Raw genomic sequence first — 25,788 nt, 5'->3', positions numbered from 1 at the left:
GCTTACTGGTCATCACGAGAAAATATTACTTTAATTCTTAAGTCTATTTTATTCACTTATTTTTAATTAATTCATTTAATTTTTAAGGATTTTGAGGGTTTTTTCATTACTTTAATTTATTTTAATTCTTACTATTTGCCCTCTTTAAATGTTTTATAGCTGGGAAAGACATCACAGGAATTATCATCACTCCCACCCCTCATTTCTTAAAGACTTTTTTTTACTGAAGTATAGTCGGTTTACAACGTTGTGTTAATTTTTGGTGTTCAGCATAGTGGTTCAGTTATATATATATACACATATATATTCAGTTATATATATATATATATATATATATATATATATATATATTCCTTAAAAATATGGAACGATTCACGAATTTGCATGTCATCCTTGTGCAGAGGCCATGCTAATCTCTGTATGGTTTCAATTTTAGTATATTTGCTGCCAAAGTGAGCACTAGAGACATTTTTCTATCTGTCCATTGCTTCTCAGGGTTTAGGAACTTGCCCCTCCCCTGCCCCTACCTATTGGGTCTAAAAAAAAATATTTACAAATTTTTGTATTCCACCAGAGTCTTTGGCTGAAAATATAATTTTTCTTCCACACTTACCACCAAGTTTATTTTCTTGCTGGGGGGAATCTGAGGTTAGACTGTTAATAAGTTTCAGTCTTATGAAGTCATAATCACATATGACTGAGTCTTTACTGTTTCTAAATTCCCTAACCTGTAAAAGGAGACTCATAATGCCTTCCATGTTCATTTATATAATGTCAGTGCACCCGTGCGCACCCACACCCACACACACACATACACACACAGAACAGCTTGGGACCTTTCATGAAAGTGGTAGAGAGTCCTGATCCCTTACCAGAAAACTTTGTAATCAAAAGTCTTTCAGAATACTAAGTATTCCCTAATATCCCCAGAAGTCTGTTGGAAGCACTCTATAACAAAACACACTATATCTCTGCAATGAAAATGAGTAAATATTCATTACTGTTGGGATAAATAATATCCCATATTCATATCAATAGTCTTAAATCAAATTTAGAAAAAAGATTCAGGTTTCAGAGGTTTCTTGGTTTTTTTTGTTTTTTGTTTTTTTTTTTGATTTGGGGTTTGCAGACATAGGAGTGCGGTTTATATTAGTGGAATTCAATTTAAAATTACAAAGCTGTATGTTCAGACTAATTACAGTGCAAAATGATAGCCCCGCCTTACCTAAGCTGGAATTCCAAAATATCTTTACTATCCAGTTGGACCAATGGGATGCGAATAAATCTCTTAGTGTCGTCTGTTGGGATTTTACATTCCATTCCCCTGTAATAATCTTGAAGAAGTATCTTTGTATCTTGGAAACGGTTCAGTTCTGCCTTTAATAGCAAATGAGAATGTTAATACCCAAGAAAGAACAAGCTGATATGTGCATGTTTTCCATATAAGCTCTGTAAGCACTATTCTAAAACATTTAGGTTAGAATCAGCTTTCTGGAAATAAAGGAAGAGAATTGGCTTCAAATGTATATCTAAAATTCCCTAAAAATTAAAGAAAATTGATGAGTTTGCATTCTCTGTACTTATTGAGTATAATTCCACTTAACATGAAATTCTCATGCTCTTAATATGGTGACAAAGGATTGTATGATGGCTGAAGTAGCGTATATCATTCATTATTTTGACATTAGGAGTTCTTCCTGTGTGCTGTATTCAATCAATCAATACATTCACCAACATGTGAGTGTCTTCTGTCACAGGGAACATATTCATTGATTTAGGAGATAACAAAAATATTATACATACAAATACATAATACAGATACAGATATAAAACACTGAAATACAAAATAAGACTAGGCTTTGGTCCTATAAGACTATGTAATGTAGTTGTGGAGAAATAACAACTGGTGACGTAAATTGATAATGAATAGTTCTCTTTCACAGTTTCTGTTCTTGCTCAGTGTGAAGGGAGGGGACACCACTCCTCCACACTCACAGGGAAACCCCTCTGCTGGCTTTGCCAGGAAGCGTCTTGAGGGAAACGGAGAAGAACAGAGGAGCATCTGTTTTTCACAAGTGACTTCCTGCCAGCCAGGTCATTTCCCTCTGCAGTAATGATGAAGTGTTTGCGTGGTGAGATACTCTGCAGTGCTGATTACACAAACGTAGACCACGAGTGTTCCAACCTGCTCTCCCATCAGGTGTTAGACCAGTTGACATATCTGTGCTGCTTTCTGGTGGTATAATCATGACCTCCATTCTGCTTTAGTTGGTCGGGCTACTTAAACCAGTACCTGAGGGTTCAAAGATTGAAGCTCTTTCGCAGATGTATTCTGTGACAGCTAGTTAATTACAGAAAGCCTCATTTCTAAAAAAAACAAAACTGACCCAATGTTCAAAGCCCTTTAGCTGAATCTAACCCAGAATATTTATGAAGGGATCCCTGTATTCATCAAGCAATTAATATTGCCATTTATTTCATAAAACATCAAGAAATTGTCTTGTCCTGCCATATTCATGGTTTTGAACAAATAAATGTCTGCTTTGCATTGTAGTCTGCAACAAAAGATAAGCATGGCTTCAATAGGTTTGTTTTTGATACAGAAAAGGGGAAGCCAAACTGTTCCTGAAAAGCTGTTCTCTGCATTGTTAAACTTTTCTAGCTTAATGACTGAAACAGGAAGAAATTCATCTGGTTAATTTAAGTCTATGTTTTAAATAAAATTACCATCCATATATTGTCTTAAATTATAGAACATGTTTTAAATACTCAGATTTTAAATGTAGATATATGTCTAAATAACTTCAAACTAGCATTTTGGAATATTAGGAAAATGAAACATTTTTCTCTTTCCCTGCAGAGAAACCAAATGGAGTTTCTAAATATTCACATATGAACTAATCTCATAGTTTGACAATAGATGTCTTATACAAATAGTCTTATAAACTAAGCTCATGAGAATCTGCACAATACCACATTTACAATGAGTAGCATGCAAATGTAAACTCAATTGGTACAAACTGGATATTGACAAATAACTTTGGGTAGTAGAGGAGAAGTGCTGTGAAGCTACCAGAAATTATTATTCATCAAACCATAGCCCTACATTATTTAGTAAATATATTTAGAAATCAGAAAATTATTTCCTCCTTAACTTAGAGAACTAAACTCTTTAATTATGATTCAGTTTAGTACCTCCTATTTTATACAACTGATATTTGAGACAGTGGTGGTATGTATGCCTTAGGCTAACCTTGTCTATATTTTATATAGAATATTAATTTATTTTGGGGGACATAATTTGATTTGTTATATAGGTAACTATGAACAAGATGCCATTATATATCCAGAATTCTCATATAAGCAGAATTGATCAGGGGTCCTCTCACCTTTACGACAACTAGTAAATAATGCTTTATTGTTTCTCTTATTGCAGAATCTTAGTTTTGAAAGAAATCTTAGAAATCATCCAGAAGAGCATTTTCTAAAATGTATTTTGCAGAAAACTTGTCCAATAGGCTGTTAATGAACACCACATTGGGGATAAAACAAACGAAAACTGCAAAGTCAAATAGTTTCTGAAATACTGGGTTAACGTACCAGAAGAGTTTCCTTATTGCAGGGCATCTTAATGTCTTGATATGTCGACATGCTTGTCAGTCTCCCAGGGAGAGGGAAGGAAGGGTAGAGTACTCAGCACTTCCCAACATCTTTTGATCATTGAGTCCTTGTTTTATGAAACATCGTGTAGGACTAGTGTTCTATGGAACCCACTTTGGGAAACAGTTATTTAGCCACAGGCCCTTGAAAATTTCCATGGAAGATTCCTTCCCCTCCACAAAAATGTGCAAGCGTCTGCTTATGAGCTCTTGGACGAGCAGCTCAAGTGCCTGAAAAGTCTGTTATTTGGTAGTCAATGCTGATCATTAGGCTCTTTCTTCATTTATTGAACTGAAATCGACTACCTTCCTACAGGTTACAGCTTTAGTTTTTATAGGATCCTGTCTATCAGTGCAGGACAAGGATTTTTCCGTTCTACGTGGCTAACCTTTAACTATGTGAACAGCGATAAGAAAGCAGTGGTTAGGGCTACTGGCCCAGGAGTAGACGTCCTTAGTCCAAATCCCAGCTCTCCCACTTGCTGGTGTGTGGCACTTCATCTATGTTTGCCTCTGTTTCCCCATCTGAGAACTGAGGATTATGGGAGAATTTACAGCATAGGGTTGTTGTGAAGGTTTAATGTCTCGTACATGAAAAATTCTCAGAACAGTGCCTGGCACGTACAGAGTAAGAATTTAATACATATCGGCCTTTACTTGCTGCCCTTTCCTTTACCCTCTTTTTCCCCATTGGTTTTAGATGTGGATCCTGTTTCTCGGGGTGAGGGCCTTAAATATTGGTATTGCGGGGCAAAAGTTATACCATTTCCAAAAGAGGCACATAGACAAATGAGAATGACTCACAATAATTCTCTAACGCCTTTGCCTTCACTTTTGGATTTCAGTTATTTCTACCATAAGTTTCTAACACATCTGTTCCAACATTCGGTCTCTGCTTGCCCAAACTGGGGTCCCCAGGATGTTCCCCAGGCTGATTTAGGCTGCTGGGTGTCCCACCTTAATCTTCTGCACACTCCATGACTTATAGGCTCCCACCTGGCCCCCAGAGCTAGAAACCTCTCAGATTTCTGCTTCTTGTGGTCCAAGCTGCCCCTGACCCAGGAGGTTGTCCCTTGGAGTCTTAGAAATACTTGCATTCATGGTCATTTGTTGAACAAAGATCTATTGAACACCTATTATTCACTAGCCCTGGTGACTGTCAGCTAAGCCTTCTCATTTCCTGCCGTAACTCCTTCTTTCCTACTCTCCATCCTTACAGCTATTTTCTTAGGAAAAAATACTCATGTAGATAGCCTTCATGTTCCCTTCAGCAGGACTAAACCATAGACAGGATTCTTCCTAACTCCAGGCTTCTGTTCTCCCTTTTCTTAAAGTATTTACTTTAGGAAACTTGTCTTTGTAAGTCCATTCTCTGTCCCTTTGAGATGTCTTCTTTTTTCCAAGATCTTCCTGCTGTCTTTAGAAACTAGAACCATCTCTTAAAGGACCTGGGAACCATCTCTTTGAAATGTAAGCATATGAAATAAAAACAGCACCCATATGTGCCAGTCCTCTGGGAGGAGAGGAGCCCAACTTAGGAAGGTGCCTTGCTCTGAGCCGTAACACTCCTTGTATCATGAAGAGGAGAGGAAGTTTATTTTCCTTTAGGCGACGTCAATCAAGAAACACAGTTTGCCTATAACACCCCACCCTACCGCAGCTCTTAAAAACTCTTCAGCCTTTACTCTTGGCAGAGCTGGGTTTCCAGACTTGGTCTGTGCTCTCTCTCCTATTGTAGACAGTATCTTGGGATAAAATCAATGTTGGTCTCTTTAACTTGTCCAGTGCAATTCATTATTTAATGAGCAACAACAATTCAGTCAATTAGGTTGTTCTGATGAATGGTCTGTTTTTCCAATCTGGACACAAATGTTTTTCAGGAATCTGTGCTTTATGGCCACTTGGGGTGTCCACTGTGAGAGGCTGGGGAGGTAGCGATTCAAGACAGACACCATCTCTGTTGTCCCTTCCACAGCTCTGGGCCACCCAGAAACAGCCGGTGAGTTGTTGTTGGGGATTCTCCCAGTACTGGTGCTTATTTGGCCAGGGCCAAAATGGTTTATTTCAGCTAACTTCCTTAGTAAGTTGTTGCTCAGGCTGGGCAGAGTGCTGTGAGTAAAATGAGCCCTGAATCCATCCAGAGGGGTGGTTGTACGAGGGAAGTAGCTGTGGAGGGAAGAGACTGTATCATCAGGACCGGCCCCTCTTACCTGCATCAGCGAGAAGAAATGGTTCATTGTTATTCCGATCGAGTCCTGTAACCAGCTCTTGTTAATGATGTCCAGACGCTCCTGCTCCGCCTCTTCCTTCCTGGCATCGCAGATGTCCCACAGGCGGTCCCGTAAATCCTGACCAGAAAGCAACACCGCTGTGATGTTGATTTGGAATCACAGCTCAGAATATACCAGCGTAATAAAACTAAAATCCTTTGCCTGTCTTAAAAATGTTCCCGAAGAAAGCTTAGACCTAAAGCACTCATGTATTTTATTTTTCACTTTGCTCAACAAGTGTTTATTTTTCTTCTGCTCTATGTCAGGCTCTCACTTCCTAAGACCAGCTCACTACCCTGTCGCCCACGTCCACCACAAACCCCCAGCAGCTCTTTGCTCACAGGTGGCTGTTTTCTGTATTCCGATCCTTCCTCACAAGATTCGCTTAGTCGAAAAAGACCTTTCAGGGAATTTTTGAGAAACCGGTGTATTGTTGGTAGAAGAAATACGCAGCCCTATTTAATCCAAGGGCATCGGCTTGTTAACGAATCACACAAGTTCACCAAGAAATGGTGTCTGAGCTCAATTACTGTCTGAAAATAAACTTTGTCCTATAGAGTCGGCAGCAAGAAAACGTCTTAAAGAGCCTAGCTCTGCCACTTACCAGATCCTGAGCAATAATGATGATAATACCTTTCTACGTGCATCGGTGTGTCAGAATCTGAGTCACTGTACTTATGCCAATTCATTTAATGCCTCAACAGCCTTAGGTACTATTATCATCTTCCTTTTGCAGATGAGGAGACTATGTCACAGAGAGGTTATTTTCCTAAAGTTACACAATAAGTGAGCGGTGGATCCAGGATATGAGCTTGTGGTCTAGAGTATTATGCACCACTGTATTAGGGCTCAATGACTTTATCTGTAAAATGGGGTTATTACTTAACTTTTGGATATGCTATATAGAATAAGTTAGCTTGAGCATATAAAGCACTGAACACGGTATTTAGCACACAATAATTCCTCGATTAGTGAAATCTACTATCACCTTATTCATAGCAATATCTTTTTAAATAAAATATCCCATCAATAAAATATATACAGTCTAATAAAATCTGAGAGTTTTCACAATTGTAATAATTTATTGAACATTTACTATGTGTTAAGTGCCTTATATTAATTACCTCACTAATCCCCACAAAAAGAATAGAGTAATTGTTTCCATCAGAATTAACTGTGACCCTGTAAAAAATGAATGGGATATAAGGGCCCATTATTAACCTAATGAGTTTGGATGTAGGGCCTGAAGCAAAGGCAGGTTTATTTTTTTAAACTTCAAAGTTTCTCTACTACCTACTTCTACTGCGAATCCACTGCTAAAAGCATTATAATATCATGAACGAGGTTGATCTGACCTTCCAAATTTAGACTATCTGCTATTTTCTAGTATCCATGGAATATATACAATCATTTTTCACATTTTAGGCAACTGAAAAATTAAAATAAAGGTAAAATATTACTAAAATGAATTAATTAAAATAAATTACAATGAAACTTTAAATACTTAATTATCTGATAACAATATAACAGAATTAGAAGCAAAGGCCAAAGGTTAAAGCACTAACAACAAAAATGATCACTTGGAAATGGAACAAAACATTCTTTTGAATAATTACGTGGTCAGTGAGGATATCAATACTGCAATTACACAATACTTGGTAAGTAATCATATATAAAATATTATAATCAAAAGCTATGGGATATATTAAAATCTCTATTTAAAGGAAAGTCTTTTCCCTTGACTATTCTTGGGTTGATAGTTTACGTTTAATGTTTATAACTTTCTAAGCTGTCAATTTCTGCTTTTATCCCCAATAATCCCTTTTTCCTTTTCTCAGGCTTATGTTCTAGCTTCTTTTTGAAATTATATTTATTTCAATTCTATAATGTCTAATAATAGGTCAAGAAAAAAGACAAAGGGGACTGCATCTATCATATATAACTAAATAATAGATTAGATAGATATCTACATATATATAAATCCATATATATTATGTATAATATATATCATATGCAACTTTATGTGATACATTTGAGAATCTACTCATACAATTGATTAACTTTTTGGAAAAAATAAAATGAGATCCTTAACAAAATAGCAAACAATTTAAATATTCAAAAGTAAAATATAAAACTAAAAATGTGAAAGTATTAAAAATTGTGGCATATTTGTATATAGTCTTGGAGAAATATCTTTTAAACTGACCACAAAAACAAACTATAAAGAAAAAGTTTCTATATTTATCTACATAAACATTAAAAGCTTTCTTCATATTAAAACTCACCTTAAATAAAGCAAACATCAAATGAGGAACATATTTGTAACATGTGACCAACAGATGGTTTATGCCCTTAATATATAAAGAGATCCTAGAAAATATCCATATCTTTGCCCATTAAATTGGAGAAAATTAACAAAATGATAAAATCCAATACTTGATGCATTCTGGTAATCTCTTACTTGAAATGATATTTGAAAGTTTTATTGTGTAAATTTTTTTAATTTGCAAATTAAAAAAAAATTACAATCTTTAGTGTGTTTTAAAAGTAAGCATAACTTTAAATTCAGCAATTTCCACTATCTAAAAACTTTTCCCAAGTCAATAATTAAGGATGTGACAAATATTTAGCTAGATGAAATTTTACTATATCTCTTTATAATAACTTGGAGCTCAACAAATATTTGTTAATAAAATGGTGGCTAGTAATAGAAGTTTATTAAATTGTGATATAATTTATTATTGAAATATCTTTTAGACATAAGGATGATGAAGTAGATGAATCTTATTGAGAAAGAAAATGTGTTCTATTGTTGAATAAGAATGTTACAAAACAATAGGTACATTGCAGTCACATTTTTTTACAAAAATAATTGTACCAGGGTAGTAAAAATGGTGAACTATTGGCAATGGGATTATGGATTTGTCATTTTAAATTTTGCTTTTTAAAATATCTAATTTATCTACAATAAATACAAAACAGAAATAGACTCACAGACATAGAATATAAACTTGTGGTTGCCAAGGGGGCAGGGGGTGAGAAGAGATAGACTGGGATTTCAAAATTGTAGAATAGATAAACAAGATTATACTGTATAGCACAGGGAAATATATACAAGATCTTATGGTAGCTCACAGAGAAAAAATGTGACAATGAATATATACATGTTCATGTATAACTGAAAAATTGTGCTCTACACTGGAATTTGACACAACATTGTAAAATGATTATAAATCAATAAAAAATGTTAAAAAAATAAAAAATAAATCAAAACCTTCTCATTTTACTAGCAATTGCCTGATTGATATGAGGAAAGAGTTTACAGGAAGGCTGGTAGGAAAGAGAAAAGGCAGATATGTTTCAGGATTTGCATAGCTATTAATTACTGTTTGAGGAATGTCTAAAAACAGATAAAATACTTCAGGTTACTAGGATATTTGTTAATTCAATACCTCTTGGGTTAAACCCTTCAGCACCATGCTCATGCAAGTCACCATAATGACTTCACTTCTCAGCTGGTTTCCCAACTGCTCTTTCTGCTGTGTTTACTGATAGACTCTTAAAACTAGTAGCCAAGGCTTCAACTCTCATTCAGATTAATACCAAAATCCTAACAATGACCTCCAAGGCATTAGATAATCTGGTCCCCTAAGATCTTTCTGACTTCATCACCAACATCTCTGGCCCATACTTACTCCACTCCAGTCACACTGGCCTCTTTGCTGTTCTTCACACACACCAAGCATCCTCACCTGTCAGTGCCTTTCCTTTTCCTTATGCCTGGTTCACTCTTCCCCCCAAAATCTATGTGGCTCATTTAATCACTTCCGTCCTGAGTTTGCTCAAATATCACCTTCTCAGTGGGCCTTTCCATGACCACTGTATACAAAATGGTACATAGATGTTCTTTTCTTCCTTGCTGTGCCTTCATTCTTCACCTGCTTATGGCTTATTCTTTGTCTTCTGGTCACCAGAACATAAATATCATGAGGTCATAGACTTTTTGTCCCCTGCTGGGTTCCCTGACCCTTGCGCAGTGCCAGGACCATGATAGGTGCTCAGTAAATATTCATAGAGCAGATGAATGGGCCGGGGGTAGAGTTTGGCAGGTTTTTGTTGTACAAATAAATACTGAGATTATAATCAGATTTGACTACCAGTAGCCTATACTTAAGGCAGTGGCAAAGGAAAGAATTCCTATGACAGGATAAGGGGCTCTGTAAATCTACAGAAGAAAGACAAAATGTCAGAGATTGAAATCAGGCTTCTTATACATCAGAGGAACTCTTCTAAAGCATCAGGGTAATATATATTCCATTTGTGGATTTATGGAAATCCACCTGTCTAACAAGTGCCAGGCGCTGTACTTGCTGGAGATACAAAGATATGTAAGATGTAATACGTCCCCTCCAGGGATCCACTCAACAGAGACAACGTTTTTAACATTTTAGGTTTTCCTTTAAGTTCCCTCATTCCCCTTTTCCCTGACATCAACCAACCATATAACTGCATCCAAGAGAGGCATGCTCTTAATACCAGGCTTGGACACACTTACATGATCCAACAAAGCGGTTAGAAGTCTACAACACTGATGCCCAGCATGCTCCAGTGCTGCTGGCCTTGACCCCTCCTTCCACAAGCATTGGCCACCGTATTCTCATTCTGAATTCAAAGTGCAGAAGAGCCACTGCTCTTGAAAGTTGGCAGATAAATGTCCAAACCATCTACCTCCTTATCCTCACATCTCATTAGAGTAAAAAGGGAATGGATTCAGGTTTTGCAGTACAAGCTTTGAGAGCATGGAGACCCTTATGTGTGACAGATTCCCTTACATTCACTCTTTGGTGTAGTTCAGCCTTCATTTCCTCATCATCCCACAGGTCATCAGGAAGAGAGTTGAAGTCAGCTTGCCACTGAGATACAAAATCTTGCTTGTGGTCTGGACGCCTTAGAAACTCCTGGAAACTTGTTCTGTAAGGCATGAGGAGAACGAGATAGCACTTAGATGGCACACCTGTAAACGATAAAATTATAACTTTGGAAACTTTACTTACCTGATATCATATAAGTAAGCAAACACCATATGCTGGTCTTCTCTCAGGTGCCTGAGTGCTGTTTTGATGGAATTTATATAGGAATTTTCTATCAGGTTCCAGTAAGGTACTAAAAATGAAGGTATTTCCTGTCAAATGGTAAAGCATAAAAAATCATAAATTCAAAGTGAAAATTCTTCTGAATAACTGAGTCAAAAGGGCACCACTAAGCAAGAAGATCAAGATGCAAGTGCAGCTACTTAGAGCATCTCAGTGAAACTTCTTGCTCCTCCTTCCTTCCCTGCCCCCAGCTAATTCCCATTCCAAGTCATTCTTCCTGTCTCAGCCCAGACATCATTTCTCAAGAAATCCATCCTTGATCTAACAGGTCTATAAGGTCATCCTCTGAAGTTCTGAAATTCTACCATATCGCCCTGAATTTCCCCATTATAGTATTGATGGCATTCATCGTTACTGCTTACTTATGAGTCTCTACTCACCTCTAAAATAGCAGTCTCATAAAACCAGGAAGAATGCTTCTCTTATTCACACTACACAGTCTTCCCCATAATTACCACAGTATCTGGGACAGAGTAGGTACTCAAGAAATATTTTTTGAAGGAATGAATTGAATGGTCATGGATGTTACATTTTGCCTAAGTTGGAGAACACCTAGGATTTATGTTGGGGTTAGGATGAGTTATTTCTCTGAATTCCCCCTTGAGGTTTTACCTTGTAAAGTGGACCATGAAAATCAGAAAGTTTCTTTTATGTTATCTTTAGTGATGCAAACCAACAATCAAAAATAATAACCAAATTGAAAGAAAACTGAAGATATATATTGTGTTTAATATAAACTTGCTGTATGAATCATTCCCTGATTGGTTGTGCATTTACTTACTCAGGGAATCACACATGGGGACCTTAGAGGTCATCTGGACTAATTTCCTCTACAACTGAGAAATGCCAAGAGATCCAGAGACAGATTACCCAGTCTCTCTGCAGACTTCACTGATGCAGAGAGCACAGTGTTTTGAAGCAACTCCCTGCAGTGTCACACAACTTGTGTTAGTGGAGAATTCTTCTTATATTGAGCAGAAATCTGCTTTCTTGTGGTTTCTACTTATAAGCCCTAAGCTGTACCCTTTGGAGAAGGACAGGCTACATTCATACAGTATCCTTATGACAGCCTGTTAAATATTTGAAAACATTATGAGGAGAAGTAAGCTGGGATTCTGGATGAAACTTGCTTGCTATTGGATTCCCAGCATCTGGTACAGCATTTGCAAATAACAGGGACTCAACCAATGTTCATAGAGATGTATGTAGACTCACTTGAACTCAACTTTATCATCAGTTACATTTTCAGGAGACTGTATGGCCCATCTAGCTCTAAAGGACTACAATTCTATGTTCAGCCACACTTCAGGTATTCATTTATCTAAATTAAACATTTACAGTTCCTTTAATGCTTCTCTGGCATTATTTTAACACCTTTTTCTTACCTACTTCCCCACTCTGGTTTCTAGTTTTTCATGATCTCTCTTAAAATATGTGGCAGTCAGAGTGGCGCAGAAGACCATTTAAAATAATCATTAATCCCACTGCGAATCCTCCCTCCTGGTTGACTTCAAGTCATGAATACACTCAATGTATGAAGAATTACAACCTAAGAATGGACCTAATTGAATTAACGTCCTGCTCACAGCTCTCATTTCTCTACGAGAACATCATAAGAAATTGTGAAATACTATTTTGAATTCAAGATATACTATGTTCATGGTACTTTCCTGACCCACCTACCCAACCTTGCTATCAAGGAACAGACACAGGCCAATTCAGGAGGATTTATCGTTAGTGAACCTGTGTGAGCATTGGGTGATCATTTTGTATTTTATAAATGCTCAGAAGACATGTGTTTAGTACTTTTCTTCCAGATTTTGTCAGGGATCAATGTCTAGATCATTGGTCTTGTATGCTCCTAAATCCTCTCCACCTTCTACGAAATATTTAGGCATTTGCCTGCACTTGGTCTTCCAGATCCTTCTGTATCCTCTGTGATTCCTATGAGTTATTGTTAATATGTAGGTTCTTTCAGTCTCTGGGATATACCTTTTCTGAATCTGGGGACTTGAATTTATTTGATGTGACTAGATGTTCAGACCTATCCTTTTCAATTAGTCCCCCTTCATTGGAGAAGACTGAGCACAATAGGAGATCAGCAGCCAAAGCAAGTATCCTCCAAACTTCAGAAGCTGGAAAGCAAAGACCTTTCACTCCTACTGCCTCCTTGGTTTTCTCTGCACCTTTCCTTGTGACTGGTAAAGGGAGAAGGACCTAGGCTCTCATTGAACTTGGCTGCTGCCTCCACCTGAGAGAGCCAGACATGAGAGGGTTACATCTGGAGTCCTTGGAAAGCCTAGGACTAGGATTACCAGATGAAGTATAGGATGCCTAGTTAAATTCATTGATTTTCTGAAATTCAAATTTACTGGGCATCTGTCTTCTCTCCCTTGTCAGGTAAGCACTGCAGCTCGTGTGTGAAAAGCTTAGAGTGGAGAGGGAGGAGATCATGGGACCTGCTCTGTCTCCGGGTTCTAGGCTACCTCTGCTTATAGCAAAAGGTGTTCTCCACACGGTTTCACTTAGGTAACTAGAGGTGCGTGCTGTATATCTTCCCTTCATCCCTCCACACCAGTTTCCCATCCTTCATTCTCTAACATGCTCAGTGCCCTGAGAGGCTACCTGACATGAACTCCTGTGCCCACCACCTCCCGGGCAAAAGACGCCAGAGCAGGAAGTACATGAAATCTGGTTATGTGTTTTCCTGCTCCGGGTCACTGTAAGTGGCTGACTCTCTGGGAAGACCCCAGCCCTGGCAGATGGTCCTCTCCATGCACAGGTGTTCTTGAGGTCCTGGCATCCGCTCCCTGTCTTCACCTCCTCAGGCCGAGGGGCCATAATAGCTCCTGGCTACCCCTTGTTTGGCAGGAGGGATAATCTAATCCTTGTAAGTTTCCTTATTTATATTTCCATATATATGTATCTATATTCATATGTATATCATACTTTATTCAACGCTCCTTAAATTATCACTTGTCTTCTGCCAGGATCCTGACTGCTAGAAGACCTATGATGGAAGCTGGTGCCCTATCTCAGTGTCATTGTTTATTTTTCACTCATGTCCTCTATTTCCCTCTTGTCCTCTATGAGTTTATTTCTCTCAAGGGCTTCAAGGTTTGGAGCTAAGGACTGGATTTCAATATATTTGTCCCTCACTCACCAACGCTTGCTAAGCAAGATTTTAATTTTATCTCCTTCCCAACAACCACGTCTGTATCCCGCTTCTATGACAGCTTTTGAACGTACTTATTTTTCAAAGTAGCTACTATTTGACTGAGTGATCTTAATTACACCCATCTGCAGTTATATCATTGAATCTTCTCATCTTCAAATATTTTCTGTGCTAATTTCCCCCTCAATGCTAATTAATTCATTCATCAGAGCCCTATCAAGAATCTCTAATATACTCTTCACTGTATTTGATTCTGAAAACAGTGAATTATTCCACATGTTCCTACCCTCCTCTGAAGAGTTTATACTTTAATTGGGGAGATAAGTAAGACATTTCCAGAGGAAACTCAATCATAGCAGCAACACCACCATCACTGCAATTCACGATTGGATCTCAGATGCTGGTGCGGATGGTTAGGGCTAAGAGTTCATAAGAGTAAGAAACCATGCAGGACTGAAATTAGGAAGATGGGGACTGAGTCTTTTAAAATCTCTTAGTCTTTTAAAAAGTTTTAAAAGAAAGACCGTTCTGTGTGATTTGCCTAAGGTGATGTATCTATGAAAGTAGCCAGATTTGCATAGGTGGCAACTGGGCTTTGAGCTGTCAGAGAACAAAGAATTGAATGGAGCTTCCAGGGCCCACCTGGGGCATCTCCTTGCCTGGGACTCGGGTACCCATTTAAGGAGCTCAGGCCAGATAGCTCTCTGTTCTTTTATTAGTTTAGTTAGAACTAACTCAAAATTTTCCTTCTATTTCTAAGAAGTCAGAGGTTAAACTTCATTTGAAGGCATTATGTTGCGGGCACGAGAACATGGTTGGAGGGTTGTAATTTGTTGGATATGTGTTCTGAGGAAGTCATTCTTCTAGGAAACTGCATCTCTGCTTGTTCTTGGGGAGAAAATTGATCTCCAGAGAACCCATTTGTTCCCCTGATTGCAGCACTCAACAGCGGTTCAAAGCATGACTCAGAAACTCGAGGGAGGGGAGAATGAATGGGATGCGGTTCAGTGAGTATTCTCAAAAGAACATCTCGGCTTTTTGATGAAAATATATCTTACCTGGCATGAAAGGCCCTTTGGATGGTGCAAATAATAGTGTGAGTCTTACTATAATAAAGAGGAGGGAGAATAGATTCTACTGGCTTGAATTGAAACTGTCTTACCTCAGGAATTGGTTCATTCACATACACCCACTCTTCTGATCCTGGCTTAGATGGTGGTGGCACGACGGGAGCAGGTGACACATCTGCAGAGTCAGCCAGTGATTTCTTTACCAGTACTTTCCCTCCTGGCGATTTTCCTCTAGGAGAACCTTAAATGTGCGTATTAAATTATTCCATCACAAGAAGACGAATGGGGCTGGATTCTGGTGGATGAATAAATCTAAATTGCCCTGGACTTCAGGCAATTCACTACTTTTTAAGCAACTTTGGGAAGCTTATAAAATAATAAAATTTTAAAAAACTCTCATTTTATACAGCCCCCAAATTAACCAACTAAAATACACTTAGCAGATTTTTTAAAAAAGCAACACAACATCTCTCGTCCACTTAGCTATGGAAAGCAACTTCATATTTTATTCTCATTTCTGTCCTTGCTTCCACAATGAACACATAATTTTTTTACAAGACTCTAGAGAAGAATGTATTTCATTTACTATTGCAAAAGCTGGCAAATTAAACGCTCACCCTGAATGAGAAAGAGGGTAGCTATGACAGGAGGCTCTCGGTGCTCCTTGAAACCCAGGGGAAGAGCAGGAGAAAAGACGTTAATGTAAGAGCCAGCCAGAGCCAGTGGGAGATGTGGAGGAAGAGAAAAGGTATTGTAGCCCCTGAATATTCTCATATTCCTTGGATGAGACATAGGGTTTCTGAGTAGGAAATTACATTTCTTGCTACAGTCACAGTGTATGGATGACGGCAACTGCTGGGCTGTAAGTCTGGCTGAATGAAAGCATAAGAGGAGGCGGAAAAGAAAGAGCCTTAATTTCAGATCAGAATCCAGAAAGGGCGTGTGTGCCACCCTCCTGAGAACAGCAGGAGGAGAAGCCAGACTGGTTAAATGGGACGTTATAGTCTGAATGACCTTGAGTCTGATCAAAGCACCTTAACTCAGGAAGCACCGATACTTCCTTAAAGGATCAAAGTTATCATAGTTTAGAAATTCATTCAGTTAATTCCACTTACTTTCTGATTAGTTATTAAGAGTTTAGACACAGTTTATAGATGCCTATAGAATTTGCTCACTTTCTTTCCCCAAAATATAATTCTTTAATGAGTATTGCTTAATGATAATACTATTTAGAAAAGTAAATACATCTTACACCTTTATTCTAGTTAAAGTACATGGATTATAAATAGAGGGGAAGTTGTCAGTTACGTCTTGTGGACAGTTTAGGTGACTTCTCCTCATATATTTAAAAACAGTACTTGTTATCTACAAGTTTAAAGTTGTATCTAGATTTTTTTTTAATTAGAAAAATTTAAGAACATCTTTGTTCAGGCTATAACCAGGAATGTTCCTAACTTGATATATTTTTCTATATGATGATTTTTTCATTCTCTGACCTGGATCTCTGGTGAAAGAAAAGTGATAACACTATTGTCACTTGAAGATGAATTTCTGTAAGGAGAATTCCTTAGAAGAACTTTGTAATTATAAATGTGAGACTGGAATAAGTTTCTTTCTAAAATATCATGATCATTCAGTGAAAACTTAGAGAGCCAGGGAATATTTTTGGACCAGGGTGTTTTGATTTCACCTAACTTTTATCTAATTTTTAACAATAAAAATGCTAAAGGGTAAAAGATTCAAATGAATAAAAATGTATCTCTGTCACAGTGAGTGAAAATAAACGCCACTTTTGAACAAAATCTATCAACATCTGAAATGTTACAAGGGGCATTCCTTTTTTAAGTACCACCCATGCAACCATATGATGGCTTCAGTTTCTAATGAGATACTTGTTTTCACTTGGAAGTTGGATTATGGAGTCCTCAGTGTAGCCATTCTTCACTCATGAAAGGTATGGAGTGTAGTCTATGCTTAAGCACATGGTAAAGGTAGATTTTAGCAGTTTTTTTTTCAGTTATAGGAACCTAATAGTATCACACAGAAGCCCATGGAAGTAAGAACAAATACAAATAAAATAAAATAAAAAGAAAAATGCAATTTTAGGATATGGGATTTATTTAATCATGTTATCTGCAAAGAAATGGTCAAAGTTGAAAAAACAGAACAACAGGTTTGAGCAGAGTATAACACAGTAGGAGCTCGGTAAAGGTAAGAATAACCTTTCTTATCAATTGATGAGAGGACACTAAGGTATATGGCAAAGGTATCAGGGCAGTGGTTCTTATTAGACTCTTCAGTTTGTTTTTTTTTAATTAAAAAAAATTTTTAGTGGAGGTACAGGGGATTGAACCCAGGACCTTGTGCAACCTAAGCATGCCCTCTAGCACTGAGCTATTACCCACTCAAGAGGACATTAAGAAAACTAGAACATTTTCAAATTAAATTGGCACTACTCAGGGAGATGAGAAGATTGCAGGAAGGAGAAGAGATATAGAAAGTATGCTTTTTTTTTTTTTTTAAAGAAAGGCATTATTATTACCTCTCAGTAGTAAAATATTTCCTAGTAGGATATGGTTTAATTAAGAGCTTTACTAGGTAGAAGCTAGAAGATTGGTTAACAGTAATGGCTTTCTTATTGCCTTGGTTTAGCAAAAAATGATTCTGTTGCTCACAGACAGTGCTGATGGCTGCCTGGGCTGCAGTGGCAACTGCAGTACAGACTCAGGATGCTCTGGGTAAGATGGAAATTTTAGCTCTGAAGCAACAAGGCCAGGAAGAGAAGGGGGTCACATTAGGTAAGGAGCCAGGGAGGGAACATGAACCATCTTACTCTTCACATCGTTATTGGGAAGCTATGTTGGAAAAGCTTGCGAAAGGAAAGTTTTCCCTCCTCAGTGTCCTAGAATTCATGTTGTTATTCTCTATGGAGCTGGAGATACGGGATGTGGACAACTATAAACTAATGAGGGCTGGTTATTTGGGATTCCTTATGGGATCTGATTTCAATACAATTATAATCAGTGATAAGCGTTGGGAACTCCCTAAGTTAACTTTGGAGTTAAGTTAATGGTTCCTAACAAAACATTACTTGGTTTATTTTGACTCTCAATTTCCTCATCTTTGAAGTGGGAAATGGTCATTTCTATGTTACAGGTGATTGTGAGGGTTCAGTGAGATTATATATTAAAATGACCTTGTACAGTTCCTGGCATATGGCAGGCACTCTGTAAGGCGTAGTTTATTATCATGATCAGGAATTACACTATAAAAGGAGATTGCTGAACTTCACTATCGGAACCATGACTGTAAATTAAACATCAACTTTCTGATGTGTGGCACCAACTTTCAGGTGAAACCTAATGTGTTTTGCATTTGCTATAAAATCTATTAAGACCACGTACCTGGTACCACATGCCACACACTGTCCTTTGTTTAAGGTCCCAGGTAATAAAAATGTATTTTAGAATTTAATCCTAGGAAATCTTAGGGCTTTTTATTTCTATTTCAAAGTATCATTATATACATGTTGTTTTCTAAATTGTAATCCAACTAAAATATTTTGGGGAACAGGGCATATTACAAACAACACATTAGAAATAACTGATTGTTTCTGATATTCCATACAGCAATAAGCCTGCGGCTCCAGTATAGTAGTTCTTCAACTTTAGCGATCACCAGAATTCCCTAGAGGGCTTATTAAAACCCAAATTGCTGGGCCCCTCCAGGAGTTTCAGATTCAGTAGGTCTGGGGAGGGACCAAGGATCTGTATTTCTAACAAGTTCCCAGGTGATGCAGATGCTGCGGGGTCCAGGACCGCACATAGTCACTGCTTAAGTAGACGCATCTAGGTATTTCAATTCCATTTCACTTTCATCTCTTTTCCCCACTCTGTTCTTCCATGTCCTTCCAATTAAATGTCACTGATGTTTGTAACACTGACATTTCATTTATTGCTAAATGACCTGCTAGCACTTAAACTAGAAGGCAAATCGGAAGGCAAGCCCTGGTGCAGTAGCAGTACAAACACACGGGCAGGCCAGCACAACTGGAGAGGACATAATTTCCAGACATTTGTGCCATAGAACTCTAGTCCCAGCGGACACTCTTCCAAGAGAGAATTCTGCAACCACGGTGTTCTGGGATGTTGCATAGTGGATCTCCCACTGCCTTACAGATACACATTGAGACAGATACAGATATGGATCTCCTGTAACTAAGAACATTTTAATTTGGTATAACTCAGCATTTTCTGAAATTGGTTGATTAAGGAAAACTCTTCATTTAGCCCCTAATGAACATCTCCTAGGTAAGGTCATAGAATTGAAAAGCCTTTATTTTAGGAAGGAATAAATCGGGATGATGGCAAATGTTTGAAGAGAATAAGAAATGCTTTAAGAACATCACAAATACAATTGCACATAGCATTTCAGTGTCAAGATTTGGGGGGGGTAGGGATTGATCTAATATGCAGAGGAAAAAAATAGAAATGAGTCAAAGACGCCAACAGCAGGAAATAATAAGTTTGAAGGAAGGAAAAAGGAGATGGTTACTCGAAACATGAGGTGCTTTCAATATAACTGGTATCAAAAAGCCTGTGAGGTAAACAGATAACCAATCAGTAGTATTCACCCTAGTGGTATTAATTCAAAATATTAAGAATTAAAATCATGAAGACTTCCTCTTAATGAAGGAAATTCTGTCATATATATGCCAAAGCAATAGTATTTCTCTGTAAAAGAAAGATTTGTAGATTTTGATTGAGAGTTCACCTATTTCAAATATCATGAAACATGGTAGAAATTGTGTTTACAGAAATAGAAACACAATAGCAAAATAACAGCAAAGCAATGTTTGAAAGTCCTTGGGTTTCTTTAATTGAAATCACTACATGACTCCAATGAATATATATATTTTACTGGCTGAGCTTGAATTTGCTTACGGTTTGTTTGAGTGTGTATACTTTTATCTAAGGACGCTCTTAAAGCATGTGCATTATTATGTCTAACTTGATGATTTGGTACCTAATATGCATAGGTGTATTGAATCCCTACATTTGATTACCCTATGCTGATCCTTCATTTGCCTTTACTGATCACGGTAAGACAGCAAGGGATGCATAACGTAAGTGTGAAAATTATTCTCCTACTCATAAACAGGTGAGAGGTGAAGCAGAGCATAAATTATAGCCAAAACTTTAGCTGAAATTTTCACCTCAGTGTTAACTCACCAAATGACTCTAGTTGTATAAGCGTATCAGGTCATATATTCAGAGAAGGGTGAGATTCTTTGAGAATCATGGTTAAGCATCTTTAAAGGCCAAAATAAAGATCCTTTTAGCCCATCATTTTGTGAACATTGCATACTCTTGGGCTGCTGCTGCAGTAGCAATTTGTAATGAAGAATTAAACAAAGGTGCATACTTCAGGACAACCTCATTTGTACGTATCCCGGAAAAAGTCAACTGCACATGCCCATAGCTGCATTTCAGTCTTCGATTGGCTGCTGTCGCAGCTTCCACATACAATCTAATATGCTTTTCAGAGCCTGGTATTTTCTTCTACTAACTGTCAAGTATTTACAAAAATGTATCCCCCTTATTTCACAGCTAAGGTTAAAATAAAATAGAAAAAAAACATAAGTGAAATTAGGGTCAGGAAATAGAGCTTGAAGTAGATGGTCAAAACCAGGAGAGGAATTAGAAAGCAGATTCCGAGATTCAGGTCCTGGAACAGATACTAAGATCGGAGGCACTAATTTGGCTCTGAACTTCTAGACGCCAAAAGAGAACAGGACGTGCTATCATGTCGAGGTGCTAACTATTTAGCCACTCAGAGGAAGAAAGATTTTCCAGCCCCTTGAATCTGAATGAAACTTCCCACCTAGGATTTCACATAGGGGCCACGGAACAATATAATAGGCACACTATCCCTTCAGAAAAGTAATATGCCAGATTATTATAGGTATAATGAAAGTTTCACTTCCTCTGCTATGTTGAGAACTTTATATTAAAAGTGCTTATCAGTGAAAGCAATTCCATGGGGGACCCAAGAAAATATATTTCAATATGTAGCTTTCTGATGTCATAGCTTAGCAAGAGAGTAATACCTATAATATCTATGATGAATGGCTATTCTGTATATTAGACATTATGTAAATTACTCCCTGCAAGCATCACTTTTCTCAGCAGGACCTTTGCTAAGAGCCAGGATGCAGAAAGACCGAGGTTCTATTTTTTTTTTTTTTTTGGCAAGGGCTTACAGTTTACAAATGCCTGAGAAAAGTAGTCAACATATACTAGTATAAAAATCTAGCTATTTTCACTGAGACAGTTACAAAATGCAGCATTATACTTAATCATATCTACCTTGATCTGTACCTTTTCTTTTGAGTGAAGTTTCACTTTTCTTCCCTTTTCCTTCCTGAAGAGATTCTCGATTACCATGCGAGGGTTCTAAACAAAATTCAACACATATATAACATTGACGACTTTCTTCAGTAGCCTTGGCTATGATTTTAAGCAATCAAATGTTATTTCTCACACAGTTACATTTGCAAACTGCATAAAATGGCTCAGGCCTTTACTGTGAGTTAAAATTAATCTGAAACCAGACTATGGATTGAAACTTTTTGAATGACAGCCCTGAGAGTACCATTCTATTTTGTCACACTGAGAAGTTAAGTCCTAAGTTTAATATTGTTTGGTAGCGAATTTGACGATAAACTCTTTAGTGCAACATGGCTTCAGAGTTTTAAAAGTTAATCACAAGTCTATTTGAAGCAAATGGCTCTATTTGGATATATTTCACCTGAAGGATCCTTAGACAATAAGACAACTGGACCTGTAAAAAGAATGATGCTGAAACACCTTGAAGAAGAGATAAATAACCACATTGTTCTGATAGGGCACAACATTGAACATCTCTTGACCCCACACTTGGTTGTCTTGTGACTCCTACATTCCATTGTGCTTTGACTGTAATTTGAAATGGAAAAGATGGTTTGGGTACTTATTATGTTGGATTCCCCAGAGTCTACTTCAAAAGTATATTGGAAAGCGGGAAGATGGAAAATTGAGGATCTGGAGGTCAATAAGATGTCCCAAATAATAGTTAGTTCTTTGAAAAACATCACTGCATCCCACATAATCCACCAAACAAGTTCAATCATCTTCCTCCCTTTGTCCTGGGCAAGGAAGGATGCACGTATGGGGCAGTTTAAATGCCTGTGATGGATAGACCGTCTGACCTATTCTTTGTATTTAGAAGTGATAGTTATAAGAATGTGCAAATGCATAACTCATATCACTTACATTTAAACATCTCAGATCCAAAAACCAAGATTCCACAGGAATAAGACAAATGAAGGAAAGAAGGATTGACCTTGTAACTTTGTTAACCTCTATAAAAGGACTTTTAAACATTCAAACTCTAAATAAATGAATAAAATCCAAACATTTGAATTAGTTGTTTTTTTAAGAAATAAGTTTAATAAAAAAAAAAGTCTAGATAAGCTCTTAGTTCCTTTAATAGCAATACTTTAGGTAACCAACTTTTTAACTAGCTCTAAACTTTAGTAAAAGGCAACAGAAAAGAAGGTAAAAACAGATACTTAAGACATTGAACTTAAAAGGTATTGTGAGTAAGTCTAATTTCCACTGGGGGTAGCACGAATTCTGTCTATTTTTAAAATTATTTCCAAAATATATTCTGAAATTTCAAAATATTTTCTTAAATAGCAGCATGGATAGCACTACTGTACTTTGTCACCCTGAGAACTTAAGTTTTAAATTAAATTCTGGCACTTGATAGTGGACTTGATAATAAACCGTGTAACAGAACATAATTGTGAAGTTTTTCAAATTTAATCTCAAGTACATTTGAAGTAGATATAAAATGCAGAACTGTAAAAAATTAATGAACAGAAACGACACTTGAATAGAGTCGGGAGGCCAGAAGGGGGCTCTCTCGTGCCCTAAGAGGATAGCATTGCCCAACAGGAGGAAGAAAGACTCCTCTTCTTTCCTGGCAAGGACTAAGCCAATGAAAAGCCATGGACTCATTGTTTACTTTGACCCTCCCAACTTCCTTTTCCCCTCTATAAAAGCATTCTCCTTCCCTGCTATGTGGGGACTTGCACATGGCTCACCACTGGTTGCAGACCCTGAATTATAATTCTCTGCTGATTCTGAATAAACCCATCTTTGCTGGGGAAATATCTGGCAGCCTATTTGTCTCAGGTCAACAGAACCATATACAATGTAGAACTATATTTGAACAAAATGACTGCTGCTACTCAGTGTACTATAGTTCATTCTTTACCCTATTTCCACCCTGACTCTTTAGTAAATAATTTCTCTTTCTTCTCAACTTTTAAAGAAGATTGTAATTGGGTGTTTGAGTTGGGCATGTTCAGAAGCCTCAGGTCTTCAAATTCTGAAAATGTGTTCTTTGAAAAAAAAACTGTAAATTATTTATATAAAAATAAGCAAACCTGCTGGGAACTTCCCTCCCTAAAATCGCTTAGCTACGCTTCCTGGAGCTGAAAGGTCAATGTGGTCTGCTCTATTGCCCCATTAATGTCAACTAGCACCGAGGTCTCCTTCCAATGATATGTTGCAGTTGGAAGGCTATAATTAGGCCCCTGGAGATTAACCCTTCTATACATTTTTAAAGATCAGGCACTAGCCCTGCCCTTGGTGGAAAAAAGAGACAGATACAACCACTCTTTGAAGCAACAATAGCTTTATTATTCCTCCAAAGCAATGTATTTGAGAATACAATTTTAAATTCACAAGCAAACTTAAGAAACTTAAAGACTGAACTGTGTTGTAACCAGAAATGCTAAAGACTGGTTTCAGGGAATGGCTCAAATACAAAGATACTCCTGGTTGTGAGGCCGAAGAGAGAAAAGGGAGGGGAGGCCATGGTCACAGGTTAAATGAGGCTCCCTCGAGCCTCTGTGATATCTTCCCCAGTTCTAAACAACATTTTTAAGTTTTCCATTTGTCCTCAGACCTCTGACTTGTTTTTTTAATAGAAAAGCATGTATGTTTAATTAATCCCTTTGTGCTTTATTGTTCATATGATAAAATATTTGTTTTAAAATGTATGCCTTTAGTTAAGCCTCATTTTAATGGAATACAATGGTCTTGAATAGACCATAACATATGTTGTTAAAGTTTACAAATTTATCTGTTTAATATAAATAAATTTAATTGAAAAAATCAGACACAGCTCAAATCTCCATGAAACATCATGGAGTTTCAGTCATGACGCAGTATCAAGAATACCTGGCTAGATTTGTGTAACGGCACAGTCAGCCACTTACAAAGCTAAAACCAGACACTAGAGCCACACTTGTTTCATATACACAGCACGGAAGTGATACTGGCATTTTCCCAATGTCACCCATTTCAACAGTTGAGCATTTTACTTTTGTCATTATATCATCTACTACTTAACTTAATGGTCCTTATCTAGAAAGAAGTTAGATCCTTATCTAGAAGGAACTTAAGCTTAACATATTCTCTATACAAACTCCACCCTTGTATGTCATATATTATAAATATACAGGTTTACCAAGATGTCAGGTGCTTGTTTCTAGTTGTAATCACACAGCACGAAAGATGAACAGTTAATGTGTAAATTCTAGTCTCCAGTAAATGCTGTTGATTTGTTCCCTTATTCTTGTGGACAAGTGGCTGTGCTAATTCTCATTTTCTTTAGTCTTACTCTTGACGTAAACTCAACACTACCCTTCAGCAAACAGACGTCTGTCCTCTTGATCTGGTTATTCTCTGTGCCTTTCTTCCTCTCATCTGCAGTCTCATTCTAATCAGTAGATCTGGGCGTGAGGACTCCACGTTCCCTCCCACACAGTCAAGTACCTGGGCTTGATGACAGCCATGCTCTTAGCTACTACGACTTTCCCACTTCATCTGAGCAGACAGCTTGGTTCCATGTGACTGAAGTTGCTTGAGGCCTGAATCTAGATAAATGGCCTAGTACTATAATGCATAATTCTTTTCTAAGTGAAAATAAGAACCTGGCAAACAGGATTATAAATCATTCTGTCAATCACCTGATGCTGGCTTTCCTTTTGCAGTAGGAGTTTTGGAATGCTCATGCTGGGGATGGCCTTCCTTCTCTTTTTCTGGTTCAGGAGGAGGAGGGAGGGAAGGTGTAGGAGATGTAGCCTCAGCCGGGGAAACTTCTTTTTTCATAGCTTCCTTTTCTTCTAATTTCTTTTTAACTTCAAAAGGATGATAAAAATGGACCTTTATTAGCAACCCCAGATAACTACTAGTTCTCACTGAACTAAGAAAAAGCTGAATTAATATAAAATTGCTCTTACTGCATTAAGGCTAAATTCATGTTTCGGGACTCTCCCGTAAATCAGCCAGTCCTTAAAGCTAAGATATGAAGTCTTTTCTGCCTGGTTAGAGATACTCTTTTCCC

General features: G+C 37.5%; 1 protein-coding gene and 1 non-coding gene across 2 annotated transcripts in view; both read right to left on the bottom strand.

Annotated features, from left to right (window-relative positions):
* The window catches only part of SPEF2 (sperm flagellar 2), a 156,838-nt gene that overhangs the window by 50,608 nt on the left and 80,442 nt on the right, over window positions 1-25,788 (bottom strand). The window contains exons 19-25 of the mRNA XM_032470906.1: window positions 25,412-25,582; window positions 21,696-21,782; window positions 15,420-15,568; window positions 10,984-11,111; window positions 10,762-10,900; window positions 5,870-6,007; window positions 1,226-1,377 (exon numbers count right to left, since the gene is read on the bottom strand). Of these exons, the coding sequence (XP_032326797.1) occupies window positions 1,226-1,377; window positions 5,870-6,007; window positions 10,762-10,900; window positions 10,984-11,111; window positions 15,420-15,568; window positions 21,696-21,782; window positions 25,412-25,582 (964 nt within the window). The remainder of the gene's footprint in view (window positions 1-1,225; window positions 1,378-5,869; window positions 6,008-10,761; window positions 10,901-10,983; window positions 11,112-15,419; window positions 15,569-21,695; window positions 21,783-25,411; window positions 25,583-25,788) is intronic.
* Window positions 357-460, bottom strand: LOC116662896. The gene has a single exon (XR_004318978.1). It is a non-coding gene; the product is annotated as a U6 spliceosomal RNA (small nuclear RNA).

This window comes from Camelus ferus, chromosome 3 (genome assembly GCF_009834535.1).
Source record: "Camelus ferus isolate YT-003-E chromosome 3, BCGSAC_Cfer_1.0, whole genome shotgun sequence".
NCBI lineage: Eukaryota > Metazoa > Chordata > Mammalia > Artiodactyla > Camelidae > Camelus > Camelus ferus.
Note: the sequence above shows the minus strand (reverse complement) of the source record. Positions and strands in the feature narration are given on the sequence as shown.